This window comes from Phasianus colchicus, chromosome 29 (assembly GCF_987193195.1).
Source record: "Phasianus colchicus chromosome 29, bPhaCol1.hap1.1, whole genome shotgun sequence".
Taxonomy (NCBI): Eukaryota; Metazoa; Chordata; class Aves; order Galliformes; family Phasianidae; genus Phasianus; species Phasianus colchicus.
In genome coordinates, this window is record NC_143464.1 from 2266648 (window position 1) to 2294207 (window position 27560).

The 27560-nt window shown below is 52.2% G+C and overlaps 4 protein-coding genes across 4 annotated transcripts; 2 read left to right on the forward strand and 2 right to left on the reverse strand.

Annotated features, from left to right (window-relative positions):
- Positions 1–32: 32 nt before the first annotated feature.
- On the reverse strand, positions 33–989 carry LOC149914565 (olfactory receptor 14A16-like). Its single transcript, XM_090126695.1, has one exon. It carries the CDS (start codon positions 987–989, stop codon positions 33–35), a length of 957 nt encoding a protein of 318 aa, XP_089982821.1.
- A 9843-nt stretch (positions 990–10832) lies between these two features.
- On the forward strand, positions 10833–11789 carry LOC149914566 (olfactory receptor 14J1-like). Its single transcript, XM_090126702.1, has one exon. It carries the CDS (start codon positions 10833–10835, stop codon positions 11787–11789), a length of 957 nt encoding a protein of 318 aa, XP_089982828.1.
- Positions 11790–16448: 4659 nt separating this feature from the next.
- Positions 16449–19478, forward strand: LOC116241635 (uncharacterized). The gene is made up of 5 exons (XM_090126428.1): positions 16449–16659; positions 17395–18072; positions 18170–18241; positions 18341–18412; positions 18512–19478. Exons 1-5 carry the CDS (start codon positions 16449–16451, stop codon positions 19117–19119), a joined length of 1641 nt encoding a protein of 546 aa, XP_089982554.1. The 3' UTR covers positions 19120–19478.
- A 5554-nt stretch (positions 19479–25032) lies between these two features.
- LOC149914567 (olfactory receptor 14J1-like) lies at positions 25033–25989 on the reverse strand. Its single transcript, XM_090126429.1, has one exon. The coding sequence runs from the start codon at positions 25987–25989 to the stop codon at positions 25033–25035; it is 957 nt and encodes a 318-aa protein (XP_089982555.1).
- Between the last annotated feature and the right edge of the window lie 1571 nt (positions 25990–27560).

Below are 27560 nucleotides of genomic sequence, written 5' to 3' on the forward strand. Positions count from 1 at the left end.
GTTTGATTCTGTTAATATCTGTATTACAACTCTTAGATAGAAAAAGGTGGGCAGTTCACTGCTTTCGAAACACTTTTGGTCATCAGTTTCTGAAGAGCATCTTTGAGCTCCTGGTTCCTCATGCTGTAGATGAGGGGGTTCACTGCTGGAGGCAGCACCGAGTACAGAAATGACACCACCAGGTCCAGGGATGGGAAGGAAATGGAGGGTGGCTTCAAATAGGCAACCATGCCTGTGCTGAGAAACAGGGAGACCACGGCCAGGTGAGGGAGGCACGTGGAGAAGGCTTTGTGCCGTCCCTGCTCAGAGGGCATCCTCAGCACGGCCCTGAAGATCTGCACATAGGAGAAAAGAATGAAAACAAAGCATCCAAATAAGACAAGGACACTACACATAATAAGTCCAACTTCCCTGAGGTAGGACTGTGAGCAGGAGAGCTTGAGGATCTGGGGGACTTCACAGAAGAACTGATTGATGGCATTGCCTTGGCAGAGAGGCAGAGAAAATGTATTGGCAGTGTGCAGCAGAGCATTGAGAACCCCAGTGCCCCAGGCAGCTGCTGCCATGGTGGCACAAGCTCTGCTGTCCATCAAGGTCCCATAGTGCAGGGGCTTGCAGATGGCAACATAGCGGTCATAGGACATGATGGTGAGAGTGCAATACTCTGCTGAGATGAAGAAAAAAAAGCAAAAGACCTGTGCAGCACATCCAGCATAGGAGATGTGCCTGGTGTCCCAGAGGGCATTGGCCATGGCTTTGGGCAGAGTGGTGGAGATGCAGCCCAGGTCGAGGAGGGCGAGGTTGAGGAGGAAGAAGTACATGGGGGTGTGCAGGCGGTGGTGGCAGGCTACGGCTGTGCTGATGAGGCCGTTGCCCAGGAGGGCAGCCAGGTAGATGCCCAGCAAGAGCCAGAAGTGCAGGAGCTGCAGCTGCCGCGTGTCTGCCAACGCCAGCAGGAGGAACTCGCTGACGGAGCTGCTGTTGGGCATCTGCAGTTCCTGGGCATGGAGTCCTGTGCAGAGTGCAGAAGATAATGACGAGTCAAGACCATTCGCACAAACACTCTTCCCACTGCTATACAGAAGTTTTTCTATGTCTATGGATAATGTTCATTTAAGTCCATTATGGGAGTTTATATTAATGAGCTTCACCGTACCTTAATAAGTAGAAGTTTATGGGGCTCTTATTTCCTGTCATTCTCTGATCATATCTCAGCTGCCTGGATATTTTACAAGCCATTTCCATGTCTCATGTCTTTACCTGTCTGCACACAGAGTTCCCATCTCAACTTTTGTGCATTCAAAGTTCTCTTAGAGAAAGCTGCCTGTTTGCAGACAAAGTGCATTGTTCCCGTCTGCAGAGAATTACGAAAATTTCAGCTGGTGCTGTCCTTTGGGAGAGGAGAAACTGAAAGCACTTGAGGACATGATTCATATAACAGCAGAATGAGAAATGTACAATTCAGGATTCTCAGTGCTCATATTCCACAGCTCCTTTCAGATTTCTGTCTAAAACACTTCCCCTTTCCTATGTACAGAAAATGGAAAATCCCTGCCTTCTTACTCCTCTTGCAAAGTGCCTTTGGAAACAGCCTACAGTGCAGTGTAGCTGTGATCGCCCTGCCCAGGCAGCAGCTGTGGCAGCAGAAGGCCCCTGCCCTGCCCTGCCCTGCCGGGGGGCTCCTTCCCCCCACACATCTCCCCACAGCGCCGTGGGCAGCTCCCCGGGCAGGCTGAGTGCTGAGTGCTGAGTGCTGAGTGCTGAGTGCTGAGTGCTGAGTGCTGAGCGCTGAGTGCTGAGCGCTGAGTGCTGAGTGCTGAGTGCTGAGTGCTGAGCCTGGCAGGCGGCAGAGTCCCTGGCCCGGCACACAGCCCCTGGGGCACAGCAGGGACCTGCTCTGCAGGACAGCCCTGGGCACCCGGCTGCAGCCCCGGCTGCACAGCCTGCAGCCGTCCTGGGACACGCAGCCCTCAGGGCTGTGCTCTGATGCTGCAGCACAGAAGCCCTCAGCTGGAGCAGGTCTTTTTCCATGATAAAGAAACAGAGTTTGCAGCCTGATCTGCAATGGGATGTCACCAGCATAGTGATCCCTGCAGAAAAAGCCACAACATTGCCTGCAATGAGAAATTACCTTGTCAAGGGTTGTGAGCAATGCTCCTTCAGTGATCTCTCAGCCTGCAAACGTACCTCACAGCCTGTAAGCTCTTTCCTTCTGTCCCAGTCACCTTCAGATCATGCTCCCAGCACTGCTGTGTGCTGCACAGGAGCTGCTCCTGGGCACAGCTGTCTCTCTGCTGTGCTGCCCACTACTATAAGCTCCCTGTGTCCCAGGAGCCCAACCCAGCTCAGCAGCAGAGAATGTGATTTCCTTCTCTCCCTGGAGGTATCCATGGCCCTCCTGAACTGAGAGCTCCTGCAACGCAGTAGGGTCATAGCTACAGAATGTACTTCAAAGTCAGCTCAATTAATCAACACATCCACTGGATTCCGAAAGCACAGTTGTTCCTACAAGAAGAAATTTTATCATGAGAGAAACAAATGGCAAATCTGGAAATGCTCCATTCATGACTTGTAAATGCAGTTGTAACATTACAGAACCATAGAAGAGTTTTGGCTGGAGGGGACTTTGAAGATCACCCAGTTCTGGTCCCTAGCCATGGCCAGAGTTGCCAAACACCAGGTCAGGCTGCCCAGAATCTCATCCATTCTGACCTTGAATGCCTCCAAAGATGGGTCATCCACAGCTTCTTTTGGCAACATTTTCCAGTGCCCGTGTGTAAAAAAATGTCTTCTTAACATCTAACCTCAGTCCCCTTTTAAATTTAAAGCTATTTCCCCTTGTCCTGTTTCTATCAGGCCATCTCACCCTAACACTAAGTTTAGGCATTTCATCTTCAGATGCAAACCCTGGGGCTGAAATGGGATTCTGTTCCTCACAGGATCATGGGAGCCAGAAGTCCTCTTAGCTGAGTTCAGATGTGCACAGTGAGGCGTCTGCGTGTGAGCCCCTCATCTGAATCCGTGCTTTTTATTCAACAGGGACTGCACTGCTCACACACACACACTCAGGGATGACCAAGGTGCCTGGGGTGATCCTAGCTGTGTGCTCGTGCTTGTAAACTGTGGTGGAAAATCTGTGAGACAGAAGCTCCTTCCTGAGCATCAGCTGAGGGCCAGAAGGGAGGTATTCGTGGCCATCCTAAATGCCACCACAGCCCTGTGCTTGGGGCACCCACTGTGCCTTTTGCACCTGTCCCCATGGAGCATGTCATGTCATTCTGCTGCCCAAATGGATGAGCTCAGAACACAAGAGCCAAATCTTCCTCTCTGCTCCATCTGTGGCATAGTCTGGAGTTCAAGGCATTACAAAGCTATGACACATCTTCAGTCTTTCACTGATGACACCTTATTAGTTTGCTCTGGGCTCTCACTTGAATGGCATCAGAAGAAGTCTGGGGTTATGCCAGTTCCCAGTTGACAGGAAGCTGGCAAACATTGTTCCAGTTTTAAAGAAAAGTAAGAAAGAAGACCCCAGCAATTATGGACCTGTCTGTCTCACTGTCTCTCAGTGTGTTAAAGTTATGGAGAAAATAATGCTGGGAGTTATTGAAAAACACCTGGAGAGGATGAATTAAGAAGAATTCTGTCATTGGTCACAGGCAATGCTTGCTAGTGAGGGGAAGGTCCTGTTTAACTTAACGTCCTTTTGTGAAGTGCTCACCCATCTGGTTGACCAAGGGAAGCCAGCTGCTTTCAGTGGAGCTTTTGATACTCTTTCTCATAGAATTTGTGGCATCCTCTGGAGTTCAAGGTGTTACAAAGCTATATGACACATCTACATTCTTTCACTGACGACACCTTATTAGTTTGCTCTGGGCTCTCATTTGAGAGGCATCAGATGAAGTCTAGGGTCATGCAAGTACCCAGTTGACAGGAAGATGTCAATCGTTGTTCCAGTTTTAAATAAGAACAAGAAAGATTATCTAGGCCATTACAGAGCTCACGGTCTCATTTCTATGCCTGGTATAATTATGCAAAAAAAGATGCTGGTATTTACTGAGAAACACCTCAGTAGAATAATTCCGTCACTGGTCACAGCCCACACAATTTCATGAGTGGAAGTTCCAGTTAAACTTAGCGTCCTTTTATGACAAAATCACACATCTGGTTGACCAAGGTAAAACAGCTGATGTTATCCTTGAGGATTTCAGTGGAGCTTTTGATATTCTTTCTTAGATAATTCTTCTGGACAAACTGCATAGGTCTAGACAGAAAAAACTGCTGGGTGAGCAGTGAGCAGTTGGCCAATGGATCCTGCCCAAATGATTTCATTAAGTGGAGTTCGATCAGGCTGGTGGATGGTCACTAGCAGGGTTTCCCAGGGCTCCATTTGAAGGCCGCTTTTCTTCAATGTTTTTGTGAATGACTTGCATGTAGGACTAGAAGATGTTTGAGCCAGTTTGCTGGTGACACCAAAATCGGTGGAAATGTTTCCTCCATTGAGGGTGGAGAGGACTTACAGAGAGCTGTGCTGAAGTTAGAGAACTGGTTAAACACAACCACATGAAGTGTAACAAGAACAAGTGCCTGATTCTGCACGTGGGTAGGTGCAACCCTGGACATACACACTGACTGGGAAATGGGACACTGGAGAGCAGTCCCAATGAAAGGGATTGGGGGTCCTGGTCATCATCAAATCAAACATGAGTCAGCAGTGTGCCCAGGCAGCCAGGAAGGCCAGCTGTCCTCTGGGTGCATTGAGCATGGCAGTGCCAGCTGGGTGAGGGAAGGAATTGTCCCGTTCTGCTCTGCACTGCTGCACCTTCACCTGGAGCACTGGGTGCACTTCTGGGTACTGCAGAACAAAAAGGACATAAAACAATTGCAGACTGTCCAAAGGAGGACTCCAGAACTGAGAGATCTGAAGCTCAAAGTGTCATTGCGATTGACTGTTTGTTCAGACTGGGCCCTTCTCACATCCCACATCCTGGCATGAGACACACTGCCCACATGGGACTTGGGCCTCACGGCATCCTTGCACCCCATGCAGAGTCTGGCAGCTGCTGTGCCCTGGTCTTTCATTTGACATCAGACAAATCTCCATCCCACTGCCCCAGGAAGGGCCCTGAGCCAGCAGGAGGGAGGGACACGATCTCCCTGCCAAGGCTCTGGGGATCAGGCCTTGGCCTTTCTGCTTCAGAAGACAAAGGAGGCTTTGCTCAGCATCACAGCCACCATCCCAGTGCCTTGGTCTGCCTGCAATCATGGCTTCCAATTATCTGCTCTAACAAGTCCCTGGGGAAGCTTGCTTGTCAATGGCCCTCAGTGGGGCCCATTAATACTCCAGGAAACTTTACTGTTCCTTCTGATTTTGGCTTCTTGAGCACTTCGTGCAATCTTCTCTGTGCACTGGAGGTTGATGGCCTCAGCAGCAAAAGTCCCGTGGGGCCCATTACAACCTGAAGAGCCCTCCTGTGCCTTGTGCCTTCCTGTCATCTTCTTCAGGTGTTCAGAACTTGTGCAGCAAACTGGACAGGTATCTGGCGAGAGCTAAAACTGGAAAAGAATGATGGGCATTTATGAAGACTATTTATTTATTTATTTATAGTTGGGCTTAAACAAGAAGTTTAAGCAGTACTTCGTGAGTTATATTGATCCAGGATGCCCCCTAATAAGTTCTCTTCTGTCACTGTGTGGACAAACATTCTTCTCAACCTCCCCACCCCATTTCTACTCTCATTGGCCCCATGGGACTTGCATTACTTTTCCTCACTTCACTCTTCTCCTCTGGAGTCACTCGCTCAGTGTTAAATCTCCTTTGCACCAACTCCCCCCCGCTTTCCTCAGAGAATAAGCTGCACATGGGCAAAAAAAAAAAAAAAAAGTGATGCAATTGATCAGTAATGAATGACACAGTGGTTAACTGCAAGCCTTATCCTTATCCATGCTGCATGTAATGAGGTTTGTCTTACACTGGGAATATTTGTACAGGACATGAGTTAGACAGAGATAGGAAGGGATTGATAGAATCACAGTTAAGGAGTTGAGAAAAGAGTCCATTGGACTTTGGAGAGATGGAACAAATTCCAATAATCTCCCTGAAGATGATAGATCAATAAGCAACAGATGGGGAAATCTGGAGAGCAGTAGGAAGACATGTGTCCAGATGGCCTGCTGAAAACACACCCTTAAGCATGGCCATTTATTTAGGAGAGCTGGAGACATCTGGAAAGTGAGGGACATCAAATACACAGCAGGGTAGAGCAACAGTGGACGCTGGGCATTGGTCACAGAGCATTGGCACTGGCACCACTGTCTGTGTCCCTGTGCCTGAAGGCATTTGTGTACTGAAAACACAGTTCTGGAAAACATTGTCCTTTTAGGGAAAATAAATAAATAAATAAATAAATAAATAAATGACGCAATATTCCCTCAAATGTGAGTGTTTTCAGCTTAAAAAGAGAGAGAGAGATGTGAGAATATTTGAAGTTGAGAAGCGTTAATGCATTTATATCAACTCCCACTTGCAGACATCTTTGTTTTGTTGGGGATCTGAAATATGGATGTACTACTCTGGATAATGCCTTCCCTTCGTCTTCTAGTCACTGTCTTGTTCAAATAAAAAAGGTGGAGACTGAATTCTTACATCATTTCTGAATAATAAAACAAGGATGAATGATAATAAACTAAAGAGAGTTTTACATTAGACATTTGGAGGGAATTTCGAACATTCCATAGATCATGATGTGAGGCATGGAGCTGGTAGAGAACAGGCAGCCCAGAGAAGATGTTGCTGCTCCATCCCTGGAGATGTTCAAGATGTCAAGGGTCCAAGCATCCTGATCTACTGGTTGACAGCTCTGCCCACAGCAAGGGAGGTGGAACTGGATGGTCTTTAGGGTCCTTCCAACCCAAACCATTCCAAAATCCTACGATACTTGTCAGGCTCTTCCAACACGGGATCCAGTTTGCTTAGGTATTCCCTGATCACCTCTACTTTCACCAACAGTAGATCTGCGTTGCACCAACATTTCCCACCTGTCTTTGGCACCTAGGATTCCAAGAAACCCAGTCCAATTAATAAACAGTAAGGAAATGACTATCAAAGGCTTTTCCATGTCCTGTCTCACCAGGTTCCCTGCCCCATTCTACACTGGGCCCACATTCTCTCTAGCCTTCCTTTCGTAGACTACACTGTATTTCTACAAGCCCCTCTTGTCTGTGGTATGCCTGGGCACATTCAATTGTGGTTGAACTCTGACTTACCTATACTCATCTCAGCATGTGCGCTGGACAAAGTCTCTGCATTGCTGCCAGGTGATCTCTTCTTGTTTCCACTTCTTCTATGCTTCTTTTCTGTGTTTGGATTTGAACAGGTCAATCCATTATGATTCCTGCTGCAGTTTTGATATTTTTACCTGGCTTCTTCTTCCTTGGAATGGACTTACCCTATTTGGAAGCAGTGATCCTCAGATAGTTAGCAGATTTTTTGACCTTATGCACCTCAGAGCCTTACCCTGCTGTTCTGTACCCCACAGATACTTGAAGAAGCCAAGGTGTGCTCTACTGAAGCTCAAATGTGTGAACATGTCTTTTGCCCTCCCTTCAGACTCCTCAGCTCCACCATCCCATGGCCACTGCAGACCAGCTTCTCTTTCACATTCACATTCCCCACCTGCCTTTCCGTGCCGGTGAGTATGAGATCCAGTAGAGCACCTCTTCTCTTTGGTTCCTCCAGGGCTTGGTCAAGAAGCTGCCATCTGTGCTCTCCAGGGATCTTCTGGATGGTGCATGCCTTGCTGTTCTGTCCCTGCAGCAGATACTGCAGTGAAAAATAGTCCCAAAGTGGACAAGGGCCTGACAACATGAGGCTCCCATCTGTGTGTACAGGGCACTTTCCACTTGCTTTTCCTGATCAGGAAGGCAGGAACAGACACCATAGGTCTCCTCTGTTTGCCATTTCCATTCTCTCTAACCTGGCTGTTCGGCCATCCCCATCAAGAGCTCAGTGCACTCTCACACTTCCTTGTCTCCTCGCCCATCCATTGTTAAGACTCTGTATCCCCCCTGTGCTGCAGTCAGTTGTGGAAGCCATTGAACCGTGTCCCTGTGGTCCAAACATGACCTGAGGCCTATGGTATTTGTGTCCAGAAGGAAAAACACAGGCATTAGACCCATTGTGGGGCTCAGAATTGTCCAAGCAGCACGGACACTCCTAGGTCACGGTTTTCCTGAAGGCCTCGAGCTGCACCTGCAGCTGCAAGAGAGTGTGCTGGACACCTAAGGAAGTCAGTATGACATTAGGCTGCTTCTGATGCCATTCACATGAGAACACACAGAAAACTGACGTTTTGTCAGTTGAAGAATGAAGATGTGTGTTAGCTTTGCAGTGCCTGGAGCGCCAGAATATGCATCAGATGGAGAACAGAGAAAGATCTGGCTCATTTTGTGAGCTCAGCCATTTAGTCAGCTGCATAACTCTTCATGCTCCATGGAGAAGGGCGGAAAAAGGGTCTTAGAGGAGAACTCAATGCAGGGTTCTCTTGTTGTTTAGGATGGCCAAGAAATGCTTTATCCCCTCTCTGGCCCTCAGCTGATTCTCAGGAAGGAGGTGTCTGTCTCAGGGATTCCCCACACACTTCCCAAGCACTAGCACACATCCAGGAGCACCCCAGGCACCTTGGTCATCACCCAGGGTCTGTGTGTGAGCAACTGACTCCCTGCTGCTGAAGGACCAAGGACTCAGAGCAAGAGCTCACATGCAGGCAACTCCTTGTGCACATCTGAACTGAACCAGAGGAATCCCAGCTTCTCTGTGTCTGTGGGGATCTGAATCCCATTTCAGTCATAGGGTTTCCATCTAGGGATGAGATGCCTGCACTGCCTCAGCTTCATCACTACTCTGCCCAGGAGAAGTCCACCTCTCTCTGTCCAGGTCTTTGTGCCCTTTTTTCACAGCAAACACTCTCTGGTAGGACTAGCCACATGTATGCAATTGGTCACTGTCCAGTGGACATTTGGTGGTTAATGCAGCAGATTTCAGAGTACAATCATGATGCTGTTGTCTTCCAGGAGCTGTTGGCCACAGAGACCCAGGGTCATCTCAGGGAAGATCAGTTGGGAAAAATAAAGTCACACCCTCTTCTGCTGAGCTGTTCTGAGCTCCTGGGACACAGGGAGCTCCTACAAGTGGGCAGTGCTACAGAGACACAGCTCTGACTAAGAGCAGCTCCCGTGTACTCTGCCTCAGCACAAGGGGCGCATTCGCCAGGTGACATGAAGATGGAAGAGAAAGGAGAGAGGGATTACAGGATGTGTGGGGTGTGAATAGGCTGCGACCTCACTGCAGGAGCATTGCTTTCAGCCACTGACATGGTAAGTCTCTCACTATAGGTAATGCAAACACTTTTCCAAGAGGGATCACCAGATCTGGCATATCCCAGTGCATATCAGGCTGCATACACTCTGTGTTTCTTTATCATGGAATAAGAGCTGTTCCAGCTGAGGGCTTCCCTGCTGCAGCATCAGAGCTCAGCCCTGAGGGCACATCAAGAGAGAGAACCCTTAAGTGCATTTTACCTCTCTGCTTTCCTCTAACATATATATTCTTTCAGTAAAGCCATGGGAGCTCTCTTAGGTTCCCTTTTTCACTTGAAAAAATGAATCTGAAGACGGAGTGGGTTCTGGACAGCAAATAGGAATGCAGAGATTTGGGCTGGTGTCTGTATGCTCAGTCAGGGAAATGGCAGGAAAACAGCCCCCAGGATAAAAATCTGCAGACCACAGAGATATGATCAGGGAATTACCCCCTTCAGTGCAGGGACCTTCCTCTGAGCAAGCTCCCACCTAGAAACGTTTCTGCCCACATGACATGGGGTCCAATGCGTGAACCACCTCCTGTGAAGGCAGAGCTCCAGCAGAGCAGAGCAGCATCTCCCCAGGCACGTATCCATCACCCTCTGCAGTGCACAGGGGCTGAGAGCCACTGCCTGGGGCTGTGGGCAATGCAGTCTGTGAGGCTGGGAAGGAGCTGGCTTTCCCTTAATGAGATGCCATCAGTAGGACACATCTCCCTGAGGTGTGCTTCAGAGCTGTGAGCTGACCTTCAGGATGCAAATCTTTCCCCTAGTCAGGCGATCAAAGTGCAGGGAAGAAGCAGAGAGATGCAATATGCAAATGCTGCGGGGTTGGTGAAATCAGTGTTAGGGGTCATTTGCAAGATGTGTGGTGATGAGGCACTGCTGAAGTACATTGAGAAAGGGTGAATACACAGTGATGGGCAGAGGACTCCTGTTTTCTGAGTGGGTCTGACTTCAGAACTTTATGGGAATGCAATCGTCTTGCGTCTGCTAAGTAGTCAAGCTCAGAGCAATTGAAAAGAAAGCCAGTCAGCTCCCCTTGCCCTGCACTAAGCAGCAGTGAATCCATTTGCCTCTTAGGTCTTACAGCTGTTCAGACTTCAGCAAACACTCCTTAGGCATGGTGAGCAGGATGAGAATTTGTAGGAAAAAGTGATCCCTAGAACTTCTATTTTTTATCCACATATTTTTGGCATTAACATTCAGATGCCAACCAGCACTTCTGCATTAGAAGTGATTTTATCGGATACATTCTGAAAGTGAAGTTTGACTCCACACCATCACCATGGTTCCATGTAACCATAGGGACAAGTCTGCTTCATTGAGATTAAAAGTGCAGAGACCCTCATGGCAAATTTGACCTCATGAAATGTAGATCACATCATGGAGATGAATGAACACAGCCCACATGGAAAGACTTGTCCTTGACTTTTATCCTCCTTGAACAGGTCCTGGTGCCCAGAAGTACTGCAGATGCCCAACAGCAGCTCCATCAGCGAGTTCCTCCTGCTGGCGTTGGCAGACACGCGGCAGCTGCAGCTCCTGCACTTCTGGCTCTTGCTGGGCATCTACCTGGCTGCCCTCCTGGGCAACGGCCTCATCAGCACAGCCGTAGCCTGCCACCACCGCCTGCACACCCCCATGTACTTCTTCCTCCTCAACCTCGCCCTCCTCGACCTGGGCTGCATCTCCACCACTCTGCCCAAAGCCATGGCCAATGCCCTCTGGGGCACCAGGCACATCTCCTACTCAGGATGTGTTGCCCAGACCTTCCTTTTTGTCTTACTCATGTCAGCAGAATATTCTGTCCTCACCATCATGTCCTATGACCGCTACGTTGCCATCTGCAAGCCCCTGCACTACGGGACCTTGATGGACAGCAGAGCTTGTGCCAGCATGGCAGCAGCTGCCTGGGGCACTGGGGTTCTCTATTCCCTGCTGCATACTGCCAATACATTTTCCCTGCCTCTCTGCCAAGGCAATGCCATCAATCAGTTCTTCTGTGAAATTGCCCAGATCCTCAAGCTCTCCTGCCTTGGTTCTTACCTCAGAGAAGTTGGGCTTATCATATTTAGTGCCTTAATCTTTCTTGCTTGTTTTGTTTTAATTGTTGTGTCATATGCACAGATCTTCAGGGCCGTGCTGAGGATGCCCTCTGAGCAGGGACGGCACAAGGCCTTCTCCACGTGCCTCCCTCACCTGGCCGTGGTCTCCCTGTTTCTCAGCACTGGCATGGTTGCCTACCTGAAGCCACCCTCCATCTTCTCCCCATCCCTGGACCTGCTGGTGTCATTTCTGTACTCGGTGCTGCCTCCAGCAGTGAACCCCCTCATCTACAGCATGAGGAACCAGGAGCTCAAAGATGCTCTTCGGAAACTGATGACCAAATGCGTTTCGAAAGCAGTGAACTGCCCACCTTTTTCTATCTAAGAGTTTTAATACAAATATTAACAGAATCAAACTGTCTTACTTTGTTTATATATTATTTTTCTAAGTGTAATTTATTGATTGTTTTATTCCATGTTTTATTTATTGTAATGTTTTTCACTTAAATGTCATTATCCACATCAAGTACTACTCTGTTTGTACCTACCAAGCTTTAATTGCTAGCATTATAGTATTGTATTTAACAATTGTTAAATACCCTCACTGCAGCCCAAAACAGAACGCTAATCCATAATGCTTACCTGTACCCTAACACTGTCCTGAAAACCTTAGCAAAACACCAAGCCCTTTCACTAAACCTTTGCTTACTTGCTGCCCCAAAAGGTGACGTCTAACCCTGAATCCCTATCCTGAACACCCAACACCCACAGACCCTGCTCCTGCGCTCTGCCCTCTTGAACATCAACCCCTCCCCTAACCCTAAACTTTGGGTACTTGGCCCTTCAGGGCAGAGCAGGAATGGTGGAGTCTTAGAGCAAATCCATGTAATGCAGTGATGAATGTGAGGCGATGTCTGTACAGGAGGTGACGTGTGACTGATCAGCTTGAAGCCATAAGGAGGAGGTGGGTAGGAATGCTGCCATGAGCTCAGCTCTACCTCTGAGGAGATTTATTATGGTTATGGTAATGGGGCCTCAATGCCTCCTTGCATCCCTGTGCAGAGGCTGGGAGGTGTCACACTGCTGTCCTTCACATGGAGTACAATCTGCCCCACCACACCAACCCCAGGATGAGCCCTGAGCTCATTCCCTCACATACGATGGATCTCCCCTCCGGGGTCTGGATGTCAGGCCTTGTCTTTCTTCATCAAACAAACCAGAAGATTTCTCAGCACAAGGCTTTACCTAACTACAATCATTGCCTCCAATTCCCTGCTCTAACAAGTCCAAGGGAGGCTGTGTTGGTAATGTCCCTCAGTGGGCCCCATTAGTACGCCAAGATCCCTACTCTTTTTCTTCCAACTTTACTTTCTCAAGTGCTTACAGAATTCTCCTCTCAGTGCCTGAAGTTGATAGACCTGGCATCAAATGTACCACGCGTCTCTCTGAAGTGCAGAAAGTTGCAGTGAGCCATGTCTGCTTCATAATATGCTTAAAGTCAAGATTTATACAGCTAGGTGGAGAGGTTTCATAATGTAGTAAAGGAAGAAGATTTCAAAGGGCACCCAATAATTTATTTTTTTTCTGATTTAAAGTAGTGCATCTTGTTGCTTTTGGAGCATCATTCACCAACTGATGTTGATCCAGAGAGTCTCCTAAGGAGAGCTGCATAGGCAGGAAAAGCAATTGCTTGAGGTCTGACACAGTACGGACAACCTGACTGCTCACCTCCCCAGGCCTGACGTGTCTGCTGTATGCCACCTGGCACTTGCATCACTTTTCCCGACAGCAGAATTCTCCACTGAAGTCTGCAGCTGGATGTTACAGTTCCTTCAGACCACTCCTTTACCTGCTTTCCTTAGAGAACTGTCTGCGCACGGGCACAGGACAGGTTTCCAACTTTAAAACAAGCAACAATACAATACAACTTCCCTAAAAACAGAGCACGCTCCTCAGCCATATCCCACCAGTGTGGTTCACCTTCCCAATAGGAGAAGTACTTTACATAGGTAGATAGGAAATGATAAATGTTAATAGGAAACACATTAATTGAAGGATAAATGATAAGGAGCAAAACCCCACTGTGTGATCACAAGCATCCCACGCCATCTCCAGAGGCCTCAGAGGTCCTTTCTGGAACAGGCAGCTTTCCGATAGGACCTGCAGGAGACCAGAGCCCCCTCGAAACTGCAGCAGGAGGGCAAGCAGAGCATGTTCCTTCTCATCCATCCTCTAACTCAGAGCAATTCTCCATAGCCCTTCTTCACAGAGTCACAGAATCACAGAGTCGTAGGGGTTGGAAGGGACCTCCAGAGATCGTGGAGTCAACCCCCCTGCCAAAGCAGGTTCCCTACACCAGGTCGCACAAGTAGATGTCCAGGCAGGTCTTGAATATCTCCAGAGAATGAGACTCCACAACCTCCCTGGGCAGCCTGTTCCACTGCTCCGTCACCTCACTGTAAAGAAGTCCTTGTGCACATTGGTGCGGAACTTCCTATGCTCCAGCTTCTGGCCGTTTCCCCTCGTCCTGTCTCCACATACTACTGAAAAGAGTCTGGCCTTGACACTCTGCCCCCCACACCTTAGATATTTATAGACTTGATTCAGGTCCCCTCTCAGTCTTCTTTTCTCAAGGCTAAACAGACCCAGCTCACTCAACCTTTCTTCATAGGGGAGATGCTCCAGGCCCTTCACCATCTTTGTGGCCCTCCGCTGGACTCTTTCCAAGCGATCCCAGTCTTTCTTGTACTGGGGAGCCCAGAACTGGACACAGTACTCCAGATGAGGCCTTACCAGGGCAGATTAGAGAGGGAGGATCGCCTCCCTCGACCCATTTGCCATGCTCTTTTTAATGCACCCCAGAATGCCATTGGGCTTTTTGGCCACAAGGGCACACTGCTGGCTTATGGCCAAACTGTCGTCCACCAGGACACCCAGATCCCTTTCTGCAGAGCTCCTCTCCAGCAGCTCATCCCCCAACCTGTACTGGTGCATGCGATTATTCCTCCCCAAATGCAAGACTCGACACTTGCTTTTGTTAAACCTCATCTGGTCTCTTACTGCCCAGCTCTCCAGCCTGTCCAGGTCTCGCTGAATGGCAGCACAGCCTTCAGGCGTGTCAGCCGATCCTCCCAACTTCGTATCATCAGCAAACTTGCTGAGGGTGGCCACCGTCCCCTCATCGAGGTCACGGATGAAGATGTTGAACAAGACTGGACCCAGCACCGACCCCTGGGGAACACCGCTGGTTACAGGTCTGCAACCGGACTCTGCAGCACCAGCGACGACCCTCTGCGCTCTGCCAGTCAGCCAGTTCTCAACCCACCTCACTGTCCACTCATCTATCCCACACTTCTTCAGCTTTGTTATAAGGATGTTGTGGGAGACAGTATCCAAGGCAAGCTAGAGGTAATAAATAATTTAAAACATACAGATAGGCCAGCGACAACTTATGTATAGCCAGCATTGAAAATAGATGTCACGCACTGCAAGAGTATCCTGCCCAAATTAAAAGGACAATTTGTTACATGGCTCAGGGAGTGCCTGAAGAAGGTATTGAGGAAGATGGGGCACGTCCCCTCCGTACCCTTTGTTTAACAAGGACTCTGAAGAAAATCACCATATGAGTATGAACAAGAAGAGTTGAGACATCTTCAGGGCTGACACCAGATAACAAACAAATTAACAGTAATTAACAAATGTGAACCTTTGATACAATTGTGAACCTGGAGTACCCAGCCAATGGGGAAACGGGGGAGGCAAGGGGGGAAGAACAGGGTATGCAGACTGTTGTGTTGTGTCCAGAGGTGCTCCTGCCCGTGGGACGCCCGCCGTTGCAATCGCGACTAAAATCTGCTTTTCTCAGAGATCCCGTCCTGACAAAAATCACTGGGATGTTTCCAGCACCTGCAAGGGGTGCCTGTGTGTGTGTCCGTGTGAGCGTGCTGAACGAAACTCACAGGGCCGTGTGCTGCTCTGGGTGCGTGGTTTGCTCGCCTCTGCTCCTGAGACAGCCTGTCTGTCAGCTCCAAACGTACCCTGGGACGGACAGACGGACAGACAGCCAAAGGCGGTGCAGAGCGGTGGGATTGCACGCGTGCACGCGCACGAGGATGTTTCCTCGACGGCATCTGCGTGTGAGCGTGCAAAAGGGCTGCGTTGCACACGTGTCTGCACGCGCGTGTGTGCCTGCATAACCACGGCTGGGAGCATCGGGGTCTTTGCACGTGGCTGCGTGGTTTTGCACACGGCTGCACGCTCGTCGGTGGTGCGTGCACATCGGTGCCCGCGTGTGTGAATGCAGAGGGGTGCGTGTGAGTGCCTCTCTGCACTCGTGTGCACGGTTCTGCACACACGCGCATACACACGCTCCCAGGGGCCGTGGAAGCGGAGCGGGCGCGCGGCGACAGGCATCGCCACGGGCAGCCGGGCCGCGGCCAGCCGAGTCGCGCGCGGTGATGACGCAAAAAACCGCGCGACCACCACAGAAAGGACCCCGCGCGCAGAGCCCGCCCCGTTCCGCGGCCCGACCAATGGCAGCGCGACGGGGGCGGGCCGAGCGCGGGCTCTCCGCCAATGGCGGCCGCGGCTGCGGCCCCGTCCGGGGGACGCCGGGCGGTCAGGGGAAGGCGGCGCGGGGCCGTCCGTCCCCCGTCGGCGCCGAGCCGTCCTCCGGAGTCGCCGTTCGGACGGGAGCCGGTCGGGAACGCGGTCGTTTCCGTTGATCGCTCTGCGCGTTCGTCGATTAAACGTCGGAGCTTCGTTTCCCGGCGCTTCTGCCCGCGGTCGTTTCTGCGGCTCCGATAACCCGCCCCGTCCCCGCGCCCGGCGCCGGGTGAGGACGGGGCGGCGCGAACGGCCGCGTCATAGGATGCGAGCGCCGGCCCCGTCGCTCCCCCCGCATCCCCTGCCGTCCTCGGCACCGCGTGGGAAATGGCTGGGCTGGGATTCTGGGAGAGCCGGGGCGGCTCAGCCCGCAGAAGAGGAGGCTCGGGGGGATCCCGGGCACGGCCGTCGGTCCCCGCAGGGAGGCGCGGAGTGGGGGATGTTGGGGTGGTTGCAGCGGACCGAGAGCTGCGGCTCCTCCTCGCTGCTGCTGCCAGTGCCCCCGTCGCCCTGCTTTGTGCCCGGGGAAGGAGATGGTCACGTACTGAGCGTCGGGTGTGTTGGCCCCAGTGGGGGCACTGGGCAGGACTGGTGGCCCTTGGGAGGCTGTGGAGGGCCGCAGGAAGCGCTGGGCACGTATGGAGCTCTGGGTCAGTTCTGGGCTCCGCAGCTCCAGGCAGCCTCTCCTGTGCAAGCGCTGCAGGGAAGCTGCTCTGGGGGAAGGTTGTACTGCGCTCATCTGCAGAGGTCCCTTCCAGCCCCTGTGCTTCTGTGACAGGCGGATGTGTGAAGGGAGACGGCCAGCAGGTGGAAGTTTGGTGGCTTTGCAGAGTCAGAGCACTGCAGCCCTGCGATGCCACCGCGTGTCTGAGCGTCATCAGCCACGTCCCTCCCTTTGTCTCCCTTCACTGCAATGGGAGCTGAGTTGTGTGCAGCTGCAGGGCTGGGGCACCCACGGCCTGTCTGGGCAGCAGTGCCAGGGCCTCGGCTGCCTCTGGGATGAACTTCCCTGACATCTAATCCAAATCTGCCCCCTTTATGTTAAAACCATTCCCCTTTGTCCCATCACCATCTCGACGCGTAAAAAGTTCATTTCCATCAAGTTTATCATCTCCACTGAAACAATGGAAGGCCACAGTGAGCAGCCACAGCGAGTGTTGGTGACGGGGCAGGCAGAGAGCAATGCCTGTGACAGTGTCACAGAGAATCCTTGTGAGCTCAGGGGAGAGGGGCTGACCTCAGCGGTCACGGAACCCCCCGCTGCCACTCTTGAGCTCCCGCGGCAGGTAAGGCAGCAGGCTGCTCTGCTCCTGGCACTGCGGCCCTCCGGGTGATCCCAGTGCCCCAGATCTCAGCCCGGCGCCCATTTGGGCATTTCCCCACAGAGAGAATCCCTTCAGGGACGCTGACGGTGCTTCCGACACCCGACGCTGCTTTCTTTGGATCCCTTGTGCCACCACCGGCCACTGCTGCAATGCAGCCCAGCATTGGCGGAGCAGTGCCGGTGTCACCGCAACCCCTCCCTGTCCCCAGTGTCACCCACGTGGTGCCTCAGGCCTCCGTCTGGCCTGGGCTACCAGTTGTCCAGGGACAGGGAGCGCAGCTCCCACCTGGGGGGCTGCCTCCAGCCATGGTTCAGCTGCCACCCAGGGGGCAGCACTTACCGCTGCTGCAGCTGCTACCCTGGGATCAGCACCCAGGCATGGCTCCCCCCACGGCCCCTGCCCACTGCTGGGGACATCCCCTGCTGGCAGGGACGCCGCAGCCCCAGCAGCCGATGGGGCTGTGGCCTGGGGCCGTGTTCCATGGGGAGCCCCCGCAGCCCACAGGCAGCTGCCCGCTGCAGGCCTCCGGCAGCCCCGTCCTTCTGCCAGCACCTTCAGTGCGGCAGCAGGTGCTCCCCGTGCCCTGCACGCTGCCCGCCAGCTGGGAGCAGGCGGTGGGGCCCTTTGGAGATGCCGTGGTGCTCACGGAGGACCAGGGGCACCCAGCGCCCACCGACGTGTGCCCCCATCCCACCACGGCTCCGCTCACCTGCAGCACCGCAGCGCTGGAATCAGGTGGTGAGTTTGGGGCTGCAGAGCGGGCGGCAGGCTGTCCGCACCGGCTGGCTGTGGGAAAGCTGGCATTGCCCCACTGGGGATTTTCTTGCTTTTCCAGCAGCGACAACGAACGCAGACGTCTCGCAGGACACCATGGACATCGATGACCTCCTGACGTGGATGAACAGCGGTGAGTTTGGGGGCAGCAGAGCTGGCAGGGAGCTGTTTGCATTGAGCGGGTGTGGGAAAGCTGGAATTGCCCGTGTGGGGATTTTCTTCCCTTTTCCAGAAGTGACATCCAGCACAGAGATCCCGGACGACATCCCGGACATGGATGACCTCCTGGCGTGGGTCAACAACGGTGAGTCTGGGGGCTGCAGAGCTGGTGGGGGGGTGTCTGCATTGGGTGGCTGTGGGAATGCTGTGATCATCATTCTGGGGGATGTTCTTGCTTTTTCAGAAGTGACGAGCCCTCTGGAGATCCCCCAGCAGAACCAGGACCTCGTTGATGTCCAAGCAGAGGGGACCGATTGCACTGAGACTGTGGAAAATGGTCACAGTGAGCTGCTGCCAGAACTGAACGTCCAGGAAAGGGCAGAGCTGCTGCGGTGGATCGATGCCACGCAGCCACCGAGCCCAGCTGTCCCCAGCAGCCTCGACAGCGCTCCTTTCATCACAGCGCTCCCTGACTTTCCCTGGGCCGGCACGGAGCTCAGCGGAGAGGCAGAGGCTGATGCCAGGCCCATCAGCGACCTGTTCTGGAGGCAGCCAGCATGCTGTGGGCAGCTCTCCGAGTCGCTGCCCTTTGGGCATCTGACGGAAGAGGCGCGGCAGAGGCAGCCCCGGGTGGTTCTCACCCGCCTGGCGCTGCCACCCGGCTGCATCTCCTGCCACGTGCCAGATGACCCCCACGGGGATGGCACCGAGCCGGCCGAGTGCCCAGCACCCGCCTGCACCACCGGGAAAGGCAAGAGCAGAGGGCACGAGCAGCGCACTGGCAGCGTCCCAACCAGAAAGAGGGAGCTGCCCCTGGGCCAGGACGCTCCAGGACAGAAACGCCGGCGCTAGGTGAAGCTGGGTGGGCTCAGCACGAGCGGGAGCATCCGCAGAAACCGGCCCACATGGTGCAGCAGGAGGCACGGCCATAGCCAACAAAGAAGCCTACCTGTAGCCCTGGGCTCCTCGCCGGCCCCAGTGGCACACAGAGAGCAGCAGCAGTGCTCCAGGGGCACCAGCACCGGCTCAGCCCTACTCCTCCAAACCTGGGCTGTCCACAAACGTCATCTTGGACTAGGATGATGTGGGACTGTGTTAAATTAAGTTATGTTAAATCCTGTTAGATTCTGTTCAGTTATGATCAATTATTTTACTTTACATTACGTTATATCATTAAATGTTTTGCATTCACTTTCCTACGCCTCCACCTGCAGTTGTTCATGCTGCTCCAAAGCCCCCCAAGGCCCCCTACGGACACCTATGGGGCAGGATGGGGCAGCACAAAGGGCCGTGTCCCAGGCCTGCCCTCACCGGCCCAATTCCACCCCTCCAAAATCCCCTCTCCCCCTCAGTCAGCACTGCCTGAGAATGTAAGGATGGGGAATGGCTGGGTGGGATTCTGGGAGAGCTGGGGCGGCTCAGCCTGCAGAAGAGGAGGCTCGGTGGATCTCAGGCATGGCCTTCAAACCCTGCAGTGAGGTGCAGAGAGGACGGAGCCGGGCTGCACCCAGCAGTGCCCAGCAGCAGGACCGGAGGCTCGCACTGCAGCACAGCAGGTTTCCCTGTATGTCACCACTGAGCCCCCAGCTTGGGTCAGCGCCGCTGAATATTTTTGCCAATGATCACAATGCAGGAGATGAGTGCATCTTCGTGAAATCCACAAGGCATCCTAAGGCATGAGGTGCTGCTGGCACTCCTGAGGCTTCTAAGGGACAGCAGGGAAAACCGGAGGGCTGAGGACAGTAGGTGGGGGCTCTTGAAGGGACTTTGAGGTGCCATGGGTTCAGAATTGCGTTTTTTCCTCATGTTTCACACAGAAGGTGGCAGTTTGGCTCAGCACCTCGAGGTGGCAGCAGGACCCCCAGCAACGGAAACGTCCACTGCCCAGAGCCCCGTGTGTGGCTGTGGGAAAGATGGAGGGTGGGATAAACGTAGAACATGCACAGGAGGTTATCAGATCAAACACAAAGTTGGCACCAAGCTTCCCCCAGCAGCTCTTTGCAGGCAGCTCAGTCATCGTGTTTCATTCTCTCCTCACTCGGTCCAAAAGCATTATCCTCATCTGCCAGCAGGTGTTACCCCCGACCTCGTCACTGGGCAGTGCTTCAGCAGCACCAAGTTGCCTCTGTGGCCCTCATTCACCTCACTGCGTTAGCACTCAGATGTTATTCTCATTAAACTACATTCTTTCTTTCCTCCTCCAAATAAAATATTTGTCAGACTAGAGAAATAGAAAGCTGAATCTGGGACACCCACAGTCTGCAAAATAGTCTGGCACGAGGAAACAATGCTGAAGGCCGAGAGAGGTCTGTGCCAAGGAGCGCATCTGCAAGACAAAAGGGAAATATCACCCTGCAGCCTTCTCCTTTAAAGCAGAAGGGAACACCTTGGGTAGACAGAGCACACTTCATATGCCCAAAATCCAGCACGTCAGGCTGGCAAGAGAGGATTCTGAACTGCCATCCTTTACGCTTCCCTCCACAGTGGGGTCTGTCACACAGAGCTGGGTAGGAACTTACTGGCACTGGCAGGGCCCTTTCTTGCAGCACCACTCCTGATAATTAGAATTAAAAGCATAAAGAAATCATAACAGAAGTTCTCTGTGAAAACTACACATAATGTTCCTTCCGCAAGCAAACAAGCCCAATACATGCTAGTAAAAACTCCTGCACCAAAAAGCAGCAAAGATGGCATGCAGGACAGAAATAGGTAGTGTGCGTGTTTAAAGGCATTTTAGAGCCCAATGGTTCTTGCTACAGCACACCTGACTCACGTTAAAAGCTGAACAGCACAAGAATACCTGTTTCCATCAGCAGCCATCATCCACAACAGCCAGATTTCTGAGGCCACCTGGCCCAAACGTTCCTTTTGCTCAGCACTTTATTCCTGCAAGAGGGATCTGATCACGGCACGTGCGTCAGTCTTCAAACAGCCCGTCCTAGCAGCAAGGAGCGAGGAGTGGCACTAATACTTCTTCACTGGTGGGAATCTCAACAGAAGCTGTTGTGCTAAAGGTGTGAGGTTAAGGGAACATCCCTATCAAGAGACAAGTCTTAGCATGGAAGGTTTAGTCATGGCATGCTGACCAGAGCCAGGCCAAGGGCCTGAAGCCACAGCCGCAGCTCGAGAGGCCGGCACCAACCCTGGGCTGTACAGCCACAGTTACAGCCACAGAGGCCGACAGCAGCCCTGGGGCCTAAAGCCACGTCGACAGCCAGAAAGGCCAGCACCAGCCCTGGGGACCAGAGACACAGCGCGAGAGGCTGGAACCAGACCAGGGACCGAAAGCCACAGCCACAGCCAGCGAGGCCGGCACTGGCCACAGGGCCTGAAGCCACAGCCCGGGAGGCCGACATCAGCCCCAGGGCCTGAAGCCACAGCCAAAGGCCAGCACTGGCCCTGGGGCATACAGATGTGCATTCCTAGTGCTGCTGCTGGTTCCCTGGGACTCCACTGACCACCACGAGGCTGTATTGGTCTTTCCTGGTTTCTATTGGGCTGCACAAAGTCATCCTCGCTTCTCCGTTACTTTACTGCACATAACCCCATTGGGTGACCCCAGTGTTTATTTCCCAAAAGCTGGATCTGGAAGGCGTCCGTTTCCTTCCCTTGTGATGAAGGCACAGAAGCGATGCGGGCACTCGCTGAGGTCACAGTGGTTGCTGGGCTGGCAGCGTTTGTGCCACAGCTGGTGAGCAGAGCTGGTGCTCTGGTGAGCGTGCTGCACGCAGACTGAGCTGTGAGCCTTCCTTGGAGCAGATCACCTGTGAGAGCCCGTCAGAAGCACCGCTGCGGCGTGTGTGTGAGCTGGGCACAGCTCCGGCTGAGCAGGGACCAGGTGAGCTGGGTTTGGTGCCGGCTGCTTGCCGGGAGCTGTCTCAGCAGGAAGGCTGGGCTGGGGAGGAGTTCCCAGCTCCAGCAGTGCCCCTCAGCACGGCTGTTTCCAGGGGAAATGGGTTCTTGTTGTGATTCCATCCCACGTTTTGGTGAGGATGATGAAATGTCATTCCTCCCCTGGTCAGTTGCTGCCAGGCCCCCGCCTTCATGTCAGACCCTGACAAGGAAGGAGAGCACAAACATCGTAGAGTTCAAGTCGTGCCTTGCTGCCCCACAGATGGCTGGGTGCAGAGCTGCTGAGGAGATGGAGAAGAGCACTTGCTGACACCAGCCATGCAGTCAGACACAAGCTGGAGCTAGGGTTGGGCAGCTCTTGCAGCCAGCTGATTTGCAGACATCGCCCTCCTCAAGAGACTGAATTGCGTGGCAGAAGAAAGGTGGGAGAATGCTTCTTCCTCACCATTTGTCGCTTGTTGGTACTTTCTGCAGGATTCCTGTCCAAAAGGAGAGTCTGGGGATCGAGGCAGTCTCAGGAAGAGTGAAGCCAGCTCTTTCCAAGAGCGGGGGAAGTTCCTGCGGAGAGAGCCCTCGGAACTTCAGCTTCCTCTGACACTTCACAGAATCACAGAATTGGCAGGGTTGGAAGGGACCTCAAGGATCATGAATCTCCAACCCCCCTGCCACATGCAGGGCCACCAACCATTCCACCTAATGCTAGACCAGACTGCCCAGGGCCCCATCCAATCTGGCTTTGAACACCTCCAGGTATGGATGGGGCATCCACAACCTCCCTGGGCAGCCTGTTCCAGTACCTCACCACTCTCTCCGTAAAGAATTTCCCCCTGACGTCCGACCTAAATCTCCCTTCCCTCAGCTTAAAACCATTTCCCCTTGTCCTGCTGTCACTCACCCTTTCAAAGAGTTGATTCCCCTCCTGTTTGTAGGCTCCCTTTAGGTACTGAAAGGCTGCAATGAGGTCACCCCGCAGCCTTCTTTTCTCCAGGCTGAACAAGCCCAGCTCTTTCAGCCTGTCCTCATAGGGGAGGTGCTCCAGTCCCCTGATCATCTTCGTGGCCCTCCTCTGGACCCTCTCCAACAGCTCCCTGTCTTTCTTGTACTGGGGGCTCCAGACCTGGACGCAGTACTCCAGATGGGGCCTCACAAGAGCAGAGTAGAGGGGAACAATCACCTCTCTGTCCCTGCTGGCCACCCCTCTTCTGATGGAGCCCAGGATCCCATTTGCCTTCCGAGCCGCAAGGGCACACTGCTGGCTCATGTTAAGTTTTTCGTCTACCAAGACCCCCAGGTCCTTCTCCACAGGGCTGCTCTCAAGGACCTCTCCTTCCAGTCTGTAGGGATGCTTGGGATTCCTCCGGCCCAAGTGCAAAACTCTGCACTTTGCCGTGTTGAACCTCATCAGGTTCACCCGGGCCCACCTTTCTAGCCTCTTGAGGTCCCTCTGAATGGCATCCCTTCCTTCAACCGTGTCGACCGTACCACTCAGCTTGGTGTCGTCAGCAAACTTGCTGAGGGTGCACTCAATTCCGTCATCGATGTCATTGATAAAGATGTTAAAGAGCACCGGTCCCAAGACAGATCCTTGGGGGACGCCACTCGTTACCGGCCTCCACCTGGACATAGAGCCATTGATGACCACTCTCTGTCTGCGGCCTTTCAACCAGTTTCTTATCCATTGAGTGGTCCATCCATCAAATCCACATCCCTCCAGTTTGGAGATAAGGATGTGGTGGGGGACCATGTCAAAGGCCTTGCTCAAGTCCAGGTAAATGACATCAGTCGCCTTTCCCTTGTCCACCGATGCCGTCACTCCATCATAAAAGGCCACCAGATTGGTCAAGCATGACCTTCCTCTGGTGAAGCTGTGCTGGTTGTCACGGATCACACGCCCTTTCCTCATGTGATCAAGCATGTCATCCAGGATGACCTGCTCTGCCCTGCATAACCAAGTACCCAAAGTTTAGGGTTAGGGGAGGGGTTGAAGGTGAGGAGGGCAGAGTGCAGGAGCAGGCTCTGTGGGTGTTGGGAGTTCAGGATAGGGATTAAGGGTTAAAAGTCACCTTGTGGGGCATAGATTATGCAAAGATTTAGTGAGAGAGTTTGGTGTTCTGCTAAGGTTTTCAGGACAGTGTTAGGGTACAGGTAAGCATTACAGATAGGTGTTTTGTTTTGGGCTGCAGTTTGGGCTAGCGTTAAATATAACATTTTAATGCTAGCAACTAAAGCTTGGTTTTAGAATGAGTGGGAGAGTAAGTGTGGGAATCTGTGCAGTCCGTTCCTTGGGAATGTTCTTGGCAGCAACTTTTAAAGAAGCCCGGAGCCTTCAGGCACTGCTATGAGGAGATCTCCATTAACAGGAGACATGCTGTGGTGGAAACAGTCTGTGTGACAGAAGTGCCCACTGCGTGTCCTTGCTTGTGTTTGCAGCCACAGAGCAGCACTGTCACCAAGCCACAGGAGCTGCAATGCTAAGGGTCAATGGGATTGAGTTTCAGCTCAACACACCACCACCACACCACTGAATTCTGTCTCTTAGCACAACATTGTGCATTTTCATGCACAGTTTGATTAACAGTTGTATGCTTCCTGCAGGATTTTGGGTTTCTGAGAACAGTTTACGCCAGCAGCTCCAGAAATGTTTCATAGGAAGGAAGAGAAATGAAGCCATTACATGTCCTTTGTTTTGTTAAACTTCACAGAAATGCTGGTCACTCATGTACAGCGTGTCTGGGCAACACTGAATAGGTACAAACTGAGTACTACTGGATGTGAATAGTGATGTTTCAGCAAAAAATATTAGAGTACATAAAACACACACACAAAAAAATTCAATAAATTACACTTAGAAGATGAATATACAAACCAAAAAAAAAAGGCAGTTGTATTCCATTAAAATCTGCATTACAATGCTTAGGTAGAAAAATGTGGGCAGTTCACTGCTTTCGAAACGCATTTGGTCATCAGTTTCCACAGAGCATCCTTGAGCTCCTGGTTCCTCATGCTATAGATGAGGGGGTTCACTGCTGGAGGCACCACCGAGTACAGAAATGACACCACCAGGTCCAGGGATGGGGAAGAGATGGAGGGTGGCTTCAGGTAGGCAACCATGGCAGTGCTGAGAAACAGGGAGACCACGGCCAGGTGAGGGAGGCACGTGGAGAAGGCTTTGTGCCGTCCCTGCTCAGAGGGCATCCTCAGCACGGCCCTGAAGATCTGCACATAGGACAGCACAATGAAAACAAAGCACCCGAAGGCTAAACAGACACTAACAAGGAGAAACCCAAATTCCCTGAAGTAGGAGTGTGAGCAGGAGAGCTTGAGGATCTGGGGGACTTCACAGAAGAACTGATCCACAGCATTGCCTTGGCAGAGAGGCATTGAAAATATATTGGCAGTGTGGAGCAGGGAATAGAGAACCCCAGTGCCCCAGGCAGCTGCTGCCATGGTGGCACAAGCTCTGCTGTCCATCAAGGTCCCGTAGTGCAGGGGCTTGCAGATGGCAACGTAGCGGTCATAGGACATGATGGTGAGAATGCAATACTCTGCTGAAAACAAAGAGAAAAAGAAAAAGACCTGTGCAGCACATCCTGCGTAGGAGATGTGCCTGGTGCCCCAGAGGGCATTGGCCATGGCTTTGGGGAGAGTGGTGGAGATGCAGCCCAGGTCGAGGAGGGCGAGGTTGAGGAGGAAGAAGTACATGGGGGTGTGCAGGCGGTGGTGGCAGGCTACGGCTGTGCTGATGAGGCCGTTGCCCAGGAGGGCAGCCAGGTAGATGCCCAGCAAGAGCCAGAAGTGCAGGAGCTGCAGCTGCCGCGTGTCTGCCAACGCCAGCAGGAGGAACTCGCTGATGGAGCTGCTGTTGGGCATTTGGTTCTTCTGGGCATCAGTACCTGTTCAAGGAGGAATAAATCAAGGACAAGTCTTTCTATGTGGGGAGGGTTCATTCAGCTCCATGATGTGATCTACATTTCATGAGGACAGGTTTGCCACGAGGGACTCTGCACTTATCTCTGTGCAGATAAGCAGACTTGTCCCTATGGGTACATGGGAATGTGGTGATGGTGCGGGGTCAGGCTTTCTTTTCAGAGTGTATCAGATAAAATCACTTCTAGTACAGAAGTGCTGGTTGGCATCTGAACCTTAATGCCAAAAATATGTGGATAAAAAATAGAAGTTCTAGGGATCACTTTTTCCTACAAATTCTCACCCTGCTCAGTATGCCTAAGGAGTGTTTGCTGAAGTCTGAACAGCTGTAAGACCTGAGAGGCAAAGGGATTCACTGCTGCTTAGTGCAGGGTAAGGGGAGCTGACTGGCTTTCTTTCCAATTGCTCTGAGCTTGACTACTTAGCAGATGCAAGACAATTGCATTACCATAAAGTTCTGAAGTCAGACCCAGCTCAGAAAACAGGAGTCCTCTGCCCATCACTGTGTATTCACCCTTTCTCAATGTACTTCAGCAGTGCCTCATCACCACACATTTGCAAATGACCCCTAACACTGATTTCACCAACCCCACAGCATTTGCATATTGCATCTCTCTGCTTCTTCCCTGCACTTTGATTTCATGACTAGGGGAAATATTTGCATCCTGAAGGTCAGCTCACGGCTCTGAAGGACACCTCAGGGGGATGTGTCCTACTGATGGCATCTCATTAAGGGAAAGCCAGCTCCTTCCCAGCCTCACAGACTGCATTGCCCACAGCCCCAGGCAGTGGCTCTCAGCCCCTGTGCACTGCAGAGGGTGATGGACACGTGCCTGGGGAGATGCTGCTCTGCTCTGCTGGAACTCTGCCTGCACAGGAGCTGGTTCACGCATCGGACCCCATGGTCATGTGGGCAGAAACGTTTCTAGGTGGGAGCTTGCTCAGAGGAAGGTCCCTGCACTGAAGGGGGTAATTCCCTGATCATATCTCTGTGGTCTGCAGATTTTTATCCTGGGGGCTGTTTTCCTGTCATTTCCCAGATTGAGCATACGGACACCAGCCCAAATCTCTGCATTCCTATTTGCTGTCCAGAACCCACCCCGTCTGCAGAGCACTATCTAAGTGCATGTTCATTTCTTCAAGTGAAAAAGGGAACCTAAGAGAACGCCTATGGGTTTTTCTGAAAGAATATATACGTTAAAGGAAAGCAGAGAGGTAAAATGCACTTTAGGGTTCTCTCTTGATGTGCCCTCAGGGCTGTGCTCTGATGCTGCAGCAGGGAAGCCCTCTGCTGTAACAGCTCTTATTCTATGATAAAGAAACACAGAGTGTATGCAGCCTGATATGCACTGGGATGTGCCAGATCTGGTGATCCCTGTTGGAAAAGTGTTTGCATTACCTATAGTGAGAGACTTACCTTGTCAGTGGCTGAAAGCAATGCTCCTGCAGTGAGGTCGCAGCCTATTCACACCCCACACATCCTGTAATCCCTCTCTCCTTTCTCTTCCATCTTC